At 40.5% G+C, this 12,088-nt stretch overlaps 1 protein-coding gene across 1 annotated transcript in view; it reads right to left on the minus strand.

Annotated features, from left to right (window-relative positions):
• Positions 1-12,088, minus strand: part of adamtsl3 (ADAMTS-like 3) — a 238,953-nt gene that overhangs the window by 19,171 nt on the left and 207,694 nt on the right. The window contains exon 20 of the mRNA XM_032537404.1: positions 10,679-10,832. Within this exon, the coding sequence (XP_032393295.1) occupies positions 10,679-10,832 (154 nt within the window). The remainder of the gene's footprint in view (positions 1-10,678; positions 10,833-12,088) is intronic.

Here is a 12,088-nt window from a genome sequence, read left to right on the forward strand (position 1 = left end):
TATTAGGGGACCACTAAGGTCTATATAAAAGAGACTTCAGTTATGGTATTAAGGGACCACTAAGGTCTATATAAAAGAGACTTCAGAAACAGTATTAGGGGACCACTAAGGTCTATATAAAAGAGACTTCAGATACAGTATTAGGGGACCACTAAAGTCTATATAAAAGAGACTTCAGATACAGTATTAAGGACCACTAAGGTCTATATAAAAGCATCTAAAGAGCACCATGTCATGGGACCTTAAGCCAGTGCATAAAGCGAACTAATACTACGTCTAAGGGTCAAACTGAGCTGCTTTACTGTAACTGTAGTTTACGTCTTTAAAATGCATCTTTTTCACTTTATCTTTTTTTAAACTCAAGAAAATAAAGTTCACTCTCAGAGGCTCCTCTGATTAATTCTACTCTCAGGATCCACGGCCTTGGATCCACTATGTTAATCATCTTTCCCCAGGGGAGATGTCGCTGTAGCAGCCTATTTGGTGTGTGTATGTTTACCGTAGGTAGGCCGCTTACGTTGCTATGCTTCACTGTTTGCCCGCCATACAAACCTGTACGAACAAATGGATATATTACAGGTGCATCCAAGCTACTGCCCCTGTTACTCTTGCTATATAATAAATCCCGGTAGTCTGGTGCTGTGTCCTGTGTGTGAACAACCACTAATTTTGGAAAACATGAGTCAGTCCTTATTTATTTACTTCGGTATTTATTTGAGTATTGTGCTACTTTTATGTTTTGTTCCAAGTGGCTTAGAGCTGGTGGGGGGCAACTTAGGCCTGGTGGGCCACCAAGCCAACAATACACTGGGGGGAGCTCTGCATTAAAGCATCACCAGAGATTCTTTAGTACCTTAAAATAATGTTTCCAAAATTGTTTCAGTGGTTCATCAACTCGTAACCGGGTGAACAAAATGTCTACATTCTCTTTGCAGCCCTCTACCGGCTATGAATGCATTGTGCAAGTTTGGCAGATCGGGTAGCGGATCTGTAGTTCCAATGAGACAGCGGCAACGGACAATTCGGCTTCCAACCTGTAGGGGTACCAAAGAGGAAAAGCGCTTTGGTGTTACTTTAAATTAAAATGATTGTGGTTCAAGTGACCTGCATGCGCAATATTTGGAAAACTCAAGGGCTCTCACCCAATTGTACTGGTAATTAGACTTCCAATACTGCAGTATTTATTCACCTCAGACAAATGCCTCACACTATATCAACCTTTGACGTTCTCATATACCTAATGGATTTGGGGACAGTCCGTGGGAAACCCTGGGGTTGGTGTTTTTCTGCAACATTTGCAAGTAAAGATTTGGTTCCTAATGATCATGAGATTTTATAGTGAAAACATGGTAAAACAGAACTTATTTCAGGGCTATTTCCCAGAAGCTCTGGGCAATCAATAATCTGACCTATGGTCAGGTGGTATGCATCTTATGTCAACGAGGAAGCCTTCTATATTTATTACAACTGTACTATGTTTAACATTGAGTAGAAAAGCTAAGTGAATTCCACAGAGCCTGGAGAGGGACTTGGGCCAAGCAGTGTGACACCTTTATTTGTGCACTGTCACACATGTCAGCTGAACACATTACACAGAATAAGTTGTGACAAATAGAAGCAGTTTGGGCCAGTGTGAGTAATGAGGACTGTAAACCATACTGATTCATGGTCATACTTAGACTGTGAGAAAATGCAAACACTTCCCTCGTCTTCTCCCTTTGGAACTCTTGGACGAAATGTCAACAGGCAAATAGATTTGACATCATTAACTCAGATAAAATATTGGGAGACTAGGTCAGGGCCAGTTAACTTGCTTAGTTTAAACATGGTCAGATAAATGGGAGAGCAGGTCAAGGCCATAGTGATTATCAGTGGATGGATGGGCTTGCTGACCAATGCCTTTGGTTTCCATCAGTATGTTAGTGGACACACTGCAGTCTTGAGTTTTTACTCTTACCTACTTTTACCTCAAACATTGTGTTTATATGAGGTTAAATAGGTTAAAGCTACAGTGGGCAACTACTTTATAATTCTGCACGCTCGTTACATTCAAGCCATTGTCAAATGTGTTAATAAAATGCTAATTGGGCCTATCATCTTCAGGAAAGCCACTCCGTATTTCTTAGTATGGCTATTGTTATGACGCTATGGTCATATTGTATAATATGTCTCTTAGCCTGCACTATTAGGTGATCTCCTGTGAGTATATAGGTAATGGAGAACAGGTGCGCACACCGGATTGATCCGGCAGAGCTGATTGCTGCCTCCTGATTGGTCGCCTGGAGGACAGCAGACATTTTAAAACTCCATCGGACAAGAACTCACCCCTTTCTTTTCACTCTACCATTCCCAACGTGAGCATCTGTAAATCTGTGTGAGGTGATTTAAGATGGTGGGTAGGTAGAGTTTGGTAGGAGTGAGAAGTCCTTTTTGTTTGTTACCTTTTTCTCTTGTTTTTGTAGTAGAAGCTTAGGTTAGAGCTTTGTCTTTTCTTTGCGTTTTGGTTTAGGAAAGTTTTAGGTTGCATCTAGAGTTGCTTTGTTGTGTTGGGGCCTCATCTCTGAATAAAAAAGAAACTGCTACTTTGTAATTCTTTGTTTTGGCCTTGCTTGGGAGTTGGAAGAGTGGGGGGGGGGCACACGTTATGTTATGGTGCTGTATGGCGACATTCGCGAGCAGCAGCTCGTGTGAAGTGGTTTACGTCACCGCTGAGAAAGGAAACAGCCGCGTTCAGCTTTGGAGATGAAAAGGACATAAAAATACTGAATAATTACCACTTCTGAAAAGTCCATGTTTTTTTAATCCTCCGTGTCCTCCTTGGCTACTAGCAACTGTGTGGAGGATGGGTGGGGTTGGTACGCTCATGAAATCACGGAAGACACCTATCGTTTGAATGCTCCGACAGTGTTATTACTTACTATTCCTCATGGGGGAGACAGAAACTATTTCATTGTGCACGCTGGTCTTGGCATCACTACTATCATTCGGTTCAGTCCAGAGTTGCCAGGTTTGTACGATAAAACCAGCCCAACGGACAATAAAATAACCCCAACACCCCATTCCCCTGCCAAAACATATTACGCTAACTCCTACAGTGCTTTTAAAGTCCAACAACATTAATACAATTGCCAAATGTATTATAATATCTCCAAAGTAACACCATAAATGTTAAGTGTTGCAGCATTAAAAGCAGTTTTTCCACCTTGGTCCTAAATTTGCCTTGTGTAATTAGATACAATACATTATCATAAACAAATAAATCTCTGTAGACCAATACTGGGAACCAAGCAATTGGCCTGTTTGGAACAAGCACACGCTCTTAACGGGCACTGCACTAGTTCTATCTCGATAAGAACAAGTAGAGACAATTGCAGACGAAAAGGAAGAGAGATTTTATTTTATGGCAAACATTTTAGTCTCGTCTTTTTTGTCAACAATAATGCATGTTAATTTAGTCTTAGTTAGCGTTTTTGGACATGGATGTAGTCTCATCATCGTCTTGTCTTCATCATGGAAAAAAGGTTGTTGACAAACATATTTAGTCTCAATTAACACTAGTTTGCTGTCTTCGCTAGAGAGGCTGCGGGGCACGCCGTGTGTGTGTGTGTGTGTGTGTGTGTGTGTGTGTGAGGGTCTGGTGTCTACCCAACCAGCTGACAAAAGAATTCAACACTTTACACGGCAACACTTTAAAAGCCCATTTTCACAGAAAAACCACAGAACTGGCAACCCTGGTTTAGTCAAAGCTAATATGAACTGAAACTAATATGTGTGTTCTTAGGCAAGCCCAGAGGATAGAGACTGACCCATCACATATGCTGCACACAGAGCCTCTGGCAGGCGATACAGACTCTTCACTGTAATCTCAACCGTTTTAAAAACTCATTTGTTCCTACCTCTGTCAAACTTTTAAACCATGCTGCTCGAGGCTGTAGAGATTAAGCAATAGTTTCATGGTGTTTTGCTGTGGGGTGAGGGGAAAAAGTGCAATTTATTGTTGTGACTGGTACAGTTGGTGCTGTACTGTTTGTGCAGCACCATCTGCATATGTATATGTTTTTCTTCTTTTTTTTGTAACTGTCAAGGCATTAAATGTGGTTGCAACAGTCTGGAGGATATCTTCCTCTTGGCAGTCGCATGTTTAAACTTTTGAACACTGATGTAGCTCAGTGTAAATTCTTTCAGAACGACCTAACTTTTAATCGATGCACTCCTAAATTAATTCAGCTGTTATCCTAATAAACGTATATTTTATCATGCGTGTATAACCGTTGGAAATCTGCATCTAGTCTCTCCTGATTGAAGTGTATCTCAGTGTAATCCTTTCAGGAAGACCTAACTCTTAATCAATGCTCTACCTAACTCCAATCAGCTGTTGGAGGCATTCCCCTTCCTGCTAAACCAATCAGAAACATACAAAATTTTAAGGGCCAATTACGTAGTTACAATCCTGCTTTAAAAAATCTGTTTCTCCCTTTGCTATCAGCTGTCATTGCAGGCAAAGAGTGCAACCCTCCACCCCCGCTTCCACCTCCAGTCCTCTACTCCAGCTGACCGGTCTGGAGCCTCCTTTGGTCTGGTCTTTGGGCTCCTTTGTCGCCACAACCGGTGTCTAAATTCCATCTGGGGGTCTGATAGTTCTCTACCCCTATATATAGATATATGAAAGATTTAGATAGCGATGGAATCTAATCTCCAAAGACTTTGTACATTTTATTTGAGCTGTACAATAAACCTTATTTACATATCTGCAAACATGTCTCTCCTGATTGAAATACTTCAAATGTATTGGTGATTGGTGGGATGTCTACACTTTACTGTTTCCTATTAGTGTGTTTTTATTTAAGCCATTACAGGTTTCTACTACCCTCACATATCTTTTATATTTATTTAATGTGATTTGTATTTATGTGTGTGTAAAACAAAAGAACAAACATGTAGGATTTTATTCTTCCAACTTCCAGGACATATCCCTCCCTCAAGTAACAAAATACTGTGTGGAAATACAAAAAAGAAGAAAAAAAGCCTTTCACAACTTAATGAAGAAAAGCTTCCTTGAACACCATTCAGACGGGAGTTATTTACCAGTAGTTTAGGGTACTACTCTTTAACAAAAAGGTCTATCTCTTTAGGGATTCTTTTCATAGTGTTGTAAGACACTTAGACTAATAATCTGAGCCTGTCAGAGGCAAACACACCAAATTCCCCGTGGTTACATTTCATTCTGTATCGCAGCTGCAGTCGTCTTACTCAATACTGGACCAATTTCAGAAAATGCTGTTCCCATTAGTGGCTTAGACACAAAAACATGGAAAAATAGGAATAAACAAAAGCCTCCTTAAACCCATTTAGACGGCAGTTATTTATCAGTGGGGGGGGTTATAAAGTTAGGTGCAGTTTGGTGTGACAATTGAAACGGGTAGAAAAGATTTCTGCTGACCTCGTAGATGTCAACATGCATTTGTATTTGGGACTCCCGATGACAATTGAAAAAGGAAAAAAATCTATTATGAGAGAAGACGTTGCAGGTTCTAATGTCAGCTACATGTAATTCTTCTGCATTGGCTAGTCTGCCTTTGAATGTCTCAGTTTATGTGCAGAGGACCAAATGGATGCAGGATGTCGGATTACGGGGAGCCAGGGTCCATTCAGCCCAAGATGATTTGTTTTGGGAGATGGGTCAATCCTAAACGGGACAGGTAAACCAACGAAGCTGGGTCCAGACTAGTTAATGATAGCCAGACAGATTCTTTGAAGGAGATGGAAGAATGAAGGGGTGCCTTCAATTCAGGGGGGAGCGTGTGAGATGGGTGGCAGCGTTTAAAAAAAAAAAGTCATATAAACTGTTTGCCATCTATACTAGAAAATGGTGAAAAAGTATCTGAGCCTAAGAAGCTTTGTGCTGTGGAGAGTCATGTATGAAGGGCTTATGGTGTTGTCATTAAAACATTCATGCATGTTTATGTTGTAATTTGTATGTTTTGTGTGTCATGTTTAAATAGAACTAAAATTGTTAATAATAAAACAACTATATCAAATTAAGTAATTACATTTTCTCATGAATGATTGTTGTCTGTTACTGAAATCCCATGATGCAGCTGATAAATATACAAAATGTACGTGGAAAATTAGTGATTGCAGCGGCTTCCCTACAGGGCACAGGGGCACACTGAACGGATTGATGACAATGCATAATGATGGCCTTCCCAGTCCCCAGAACAGACCCCAATTCAACAGCTATGGGAGACTCACACACCATTGAAAGCCAAATGAGGGGATATGTTTTGGAAGACTGGTCATCTCTCCAGAATCCACTTTTTTATTTTTTGGACATTTTTAGGTCGTTATTTTTGACAGGACAGCTTTAGACATGAAAGTTGAGAGAGAGGGGGAACGACATGCAGCAAAGTACCGCAGGTCGGAACCGAACCCACCGCTGCTGCGTCGAGGACTGAGCCTCTATGTGGGCGCATGCTCTACCAGGTGAGCTGCCAACGTGCTCATGCTGGACCTGCCGGACTCTTTATGTTACTGTATCCTTAGATGTGTTGCCTGCCATCTCTATGACTTTCTGACAATTGGCTGACCACATCTGGAGGTGCACTGCCTCGCTTTATGATCAGCAAGGTGTTAGTGGTCTCTGTAAAGTTTAGCTACATTCTTAATAAAAAATTAAAATTAAAAGTAAATTAAAAGTTTACCAAATTCTGTATACTCCTGCTAGTAAGTCCATCCTTACAGAGCGTGATATAAAAGTGAATGTCGCCTATTCGCCTGTGTAAAGTGACTGTCTCCCATATTGCAGATTAGCAGAGGCCACATGATATCATATAAATATAGAATTAATAGCACACACTTTCCTTTCTGGAAGGCATTCGTAGTGTTGTATTCGGATGTTCCATGAACAGTGACAGAAATTGTTATGTCGAGAATGAAACGTTTACACTTTGGCTCATTACTCTCTGCTCAGCGGGTCAAACTCTGTGTGAAGTGGGTGTGAATGTTGGAATGTCTTATTTGTAAAATTACAGAAATGGTCTGATACAGCCACCCCCTCCAATCCCATGTCAGAAATGTGTATGCAGAGGGGGTTTCCAAAGATATTTGGCAAGTACTTCTGATTAAGCTTAATAGCGTTTTAACTCTCCCAATGACCGAGCCTTGAACTTATTCCCAATTAACAAATAGTAGTTGTGGAGAGAGAGAGCGGCAGCTGCAGAGAACATTCTATAAAAAACACTTAGACTCACGGGGGAGTCTGAGTCACCAGGGCATTGTAAGGCATTCAATCGTGTGTTTTACACTCTGTTTCCCAGCTAAGGAGAGGTACAGGGACTCACAGAATTACAGAATCTGTTTAAACAGTGTCTCTCTGTATGTTGGAACAACGCTGTGTTCATTTTTTTTCTCCACATGCACTCAGTGAATATGAATGTGCAGATAGAGGAATTGCATTCCCACTTGTACAACGTTTCTGCCAGTTTCAACAACTCAAATTTACTGCTTTTTCAAGAACTTTTAAAGACCATTATCAATGAAATACAAGACCCATATTACAACATCTAAAAACCAAAACAGTATTTAAAAAAACTTTTTTTGCAAATGAACAAATTACTGAACACAAGTTAGATGAATTGTTGAACTATAGAAAAAAGCATACATACATGTTATGTCTGGGGTACAATCGGAAAGAGACTCGCACCAATCACTCCAAAGCTGATTGGCTGCAATTTAAGTTGCATGTTGGTTTCATTTATAGTCTTAATACAGCGAAATTCTAACACCACAGAAAACACCACAAAATAAAAAAAACAATTTAATGACAGTAGAGGTAGCGTTACATGGATGTAGTAAATATATATTTTTAAGATGATTTTTTTAGGCTTTTTCCATTTATTAGTGACAGTGGATACACAGGAAAGGGGGAGTGAGATGGGGGACAACACGCAGCAAAGAGCTGCAGGTCGGATTCAAACCCGGGCCGCTGCAGGATTCAGGATATCATGGAGGGCATGATCTTACTGGGTGAGCTAGAGGCCGCCCTGGACGTAGGAAAATTAAGACCTGTTTAAAATTATTTAAGACCTAGAACAAAATCTTCTTACAGAAAAATATTTTATATAGACCTTAGTGGTTCCCTAATACTGTTTCTGAAGTCTCTTATATATAACCTTAGTGGTCCCAAAATACTGTATCTGAAGTCTCTTTTATATAGACCTTAGTGTTCCCAATACTGTATCTGAAGCTCTTTTATATACCTTAGTGGTCCCCTAATCTGTATCTGAAGTCTCTTTATATAGACCTTAGTGGTCCCCTAATACTGTATCTGAAGTCTCTTTTATATAGACCTTAGTGGTCCCCTATATGTATCTGAAGTCTCTTTTATATGACCTTAGTGGTCCCCTAATACTGTATCTGAAGTCCTTTTATATAGACCTTAGTGGTCCCCTAACTGTATCTGAAGTCTCTTTTATATAGACCTTAGTGGTCCCCTAATACTGTATCTGAAGTCTCTTTATATAGACCTTAGTGGTCCCTAATACTGTACTGAAGTCTCTTTTATATGACATTAGTGGTCCCCTAATACTGTATCTGAAGTCTCTTTTATATAGACCTTAGTGGTCCCTAATACTGTATCTGAAGTCTCTTTTATATAGACCTTATGGTCCCCTAATACTGTATCTGAAGTCTCTTTTATATAGACCTAGTGGTCCCCTAATACTGTATCTGAAGTCCTTTTATATAGACCTTAGTGGTCCCCTATACTGTATCTGAAGTCTCTTTTATATAGACATTAGTGGTCCCCTAATACTGTATCTGAAGTCTCTTTTATATGGACCTGCAAGGTGGAGGCTGGGGGTGTGGTCTTGACCAACTTTAACTTTGCTCGTTTGAAAGCCATGATGTCTCTCACTATCATGGGTGGGTCAAATTCTCTGGGCAGGCAAAGCAGGGAAAAAGGAGGTAACCTTGCCCCTTAAGACCTCATAAGGAGCAATATTCTAGATTGGCCCATCTGAGCTTTCATTTTCTCAAAGGCAGAGCAGGGTGCCCAGGGCTCGGTTTACACCTATCCCCATTTCTAGCAACTGGGGGACCACAGGCAGGCTGGATGATTCATATTAATGTTAAAAAAACCTAGTCGGGATGGGCTATATGGCCTAAAATCCATATTGCAATATACACAGCAGCGTCTTGCAATAACGATATATAAATTATAATAGAACCATTTCAGACCCTAAATGGAGACAGAGACCCTAAGTAAAGCCAAACTGCTAAATGTATTTCTTTTTGCAGAGACTTTAACAAAGAAAAATCTTTAAGTATCAGGTTTCTTTCCTTTAGTGTAATCCATTCTAAAAGGCACTACACTATCAAGGATGCACAGATTTAAATAGAAACATATTTCAAACAAAGTCTAAAAGACTGAGTCTAAAGGTTGCCTTTATGTTTATATAGTGTGTCAACATGTTCCGTTACTAATCACGTGTTTCAAATCATGTTAACCTAGCCATTCAGAGATTTACATGCTATAGCTACATACCATTGATAATAATCATGCATCAAATATGTTTTGGTTAACTACGTGCCTTATTATTTAGTTTAAAAGGTAACAGTATGTAACAGGTCTTTGTGGCTTACCGGCGTCTGCTCTCTTTGTGTTTTAAAGGGAAGTTGACCATGCACGGCGGGTTAACATACTGCTAGGACTTCTGGGGTAACCGGAAGTGACCGGGAATGCTGAGTATTTATTTTATCTGCTGTCAAGGTATCTTGAAGCTTTGTGAAATGTTTCTCTGAAGCATGTAAAAAATATTCTGTAAATGTTTAGCTTAATAAATGTATTAGTGTTGGCTGTTTTGAGCTTTTATTGTCTACTCGCCTGAGCCACCCCTGTATTGTAATTTTGTGTTGGTATGTTGTGTTTTGTATGCGCTTCAGATCTTTATCGACTGGCCGTTTCAGTTGTTTGGGAGAGCTAGATGCCGGAGGACGTGTCATGTCAATTTATTTTATTTTTGTGAAAGTATCCGTTTTGTCATTAATTTTGGTTTTGTTAATGGTTCTTTCTGCTTTATAGCCTTGATCAGGAAATTAATAAAAAAAAACATCTTATTCAACTTCATGTGTTTTCACCTGCTCGAATACTGAGCGACATCAACCCACAGCACTGCAGCCTAATGTAACACACCTACACTCTCACTCTCTCACACACACACACACACACACACACACACACACACACACACACACACACACACACACACACACGGCCGTATGTTCAGCGGGAAAGTACGACGTGGGCAAACACCGGCTGCCAAGATTCCAATCTTCCGTTAAATAGTGAATTGCATTAACATGCATTATCGCGATTAATAATCGCATTAGTGCATTAGTTATTATTCCACCACTGCACCAGTGTATGCATACTGCAGTAGTATACTTTGGGTTTGCTATTTTCTTTTATGAATCTAGGAGTTGAAACGTCTTCTGTGAAAGAAAACATGACACATGACATGCTACTTGCTCCTTACAGGTGGTTGTGTAACATGACAGCGCAGGGGCCCTGACAGAAGTTGTTTAGTTCTATATTTATATATTCTATTTTTCAAATGTGAACATACAAAAAGTAAATGAAGGTATTTCAATATGTGTGTGAGTGTTTGTGTGTTCTTACTGGGACAGGCCATCATGCGGCAGGTTCGTACGAGGGGAGGGGAGGCCAACCCTGAGCACAGCTCCCTGGCCAGCGTCACCTGGTGCCCCATGGCTGTCAACTGGGAACACGATGGCTCCCTACGCTGGATCCCCAAACCACAGGACACCGAGCACTACAGAGTGGAAAAGATTAGAATTGAAAAGGATTTTTTTGACCAACCTAAGTGCTTTTTCAAATATACTCATTTCTCTTAAAGAGGACCAAAAAGTGGACCAACAGAAAACAGACCTTGGGCTTTCTGGCTCTCCTTTCCCTCAAATGTCAGCACTGTCATTTTACTCTTGGTTAATGCCATTTGCATCTCAAAGTTCCCTAATGTCCTGCAAAACTTGAATGGATTTGATCAGGCCTTAGTTCACACCAGATTTGTTTCTGTGGAAATTTAGAGAGGCAAAGTCCCTCCCCTTCCTGTGGACCCCACGGGCTTAAAAGAGGATTTTGCAAGTACAGAAAGTCAGTTTGTCATTAATTTGTCGTAGTAGCCTACCACTTATTTTTGTGTGGAACTGCTCAGTTAACTATGTCTCTTGTCTCCCGCAATATATGTACGTCGCCTTGCTTGATGCTTGGCGATGTTCCACTACATATAACTTTATCTTACCTGATGCATTTTATCTAACATCTTTTTTTTGTCTTTTAAAGTAGTCTAGTGCTTGCTCTTGGTGGGAATTGTTGGGTTTCTGTAAATACCATCACAGAGTACGGTCTAGACCTGCTCTTTTATGAAAAGCGCAATAAGATAATTGTTGTTGTTTAGCGCTATATAAATAAAATTGAATTGAATAGTGGTTCTCCACCTTTTCTTGTTGCGACCACCCAGAATAGTGAGGTTGGCGCCCATTTACAGAGGTTTACTCCTCAACGCAGCGGTCGCGGGTCTGACTCCGACATGTCATTCCTTCTCTCTCTCCCATTTCAAGTCTGGCTGTCCTCAAAATGCCCCAAAAAGTAATCTCGTCCAAACCAGCTGTTTCTACCTGCCTCCCCCCTGCAGACTTTGAGTAATTTTTGTGAATGCTTTAATGACAGTTTAGTTTTAGCTTTAGCAGCTAGCACCTAGCCATGACCAATGTGTTCCAGGCTCTGTGGTGGTTTAATGCGCTTGCGTCTTTTTGTCTCCCCCCTGACTCACCCTTAGACCCCTTTTTGTGTTCCAGGACCTCGAGGAGAAGGTTTGCATATAACACATGAAATGTACTAAATGCACACTGTAATGTAAAAAAAAAAAAACATTCTAGAAAATGTTATTTAATTTTATTCTCCTCAACCATCTGGCGACCGCCAGAAATGATCTTGCGACCTCCCTTGGGGGTCCCGACCCCCAGGTTGAGAACCGCTGTTTTCCTGCTTCCTGCTTCTTACAGTGCA

Source organism: Etheostoma spectabile, chromosome 15 (assembly GCF_008692095.1).
Source record: "Etheostoma spectabile isolate EspeVRDwgs_2016 chromosome 15, UIUC_Espe_1.0, whole genome shotgun sequence".
In the NCBI taxonomy this organism is placed as follows: Eukaryota; Metazoa; Chordata; class Actinopteri; order Perciformes; family Percidae; genus Etheostoma; species Etheostoma spectabile.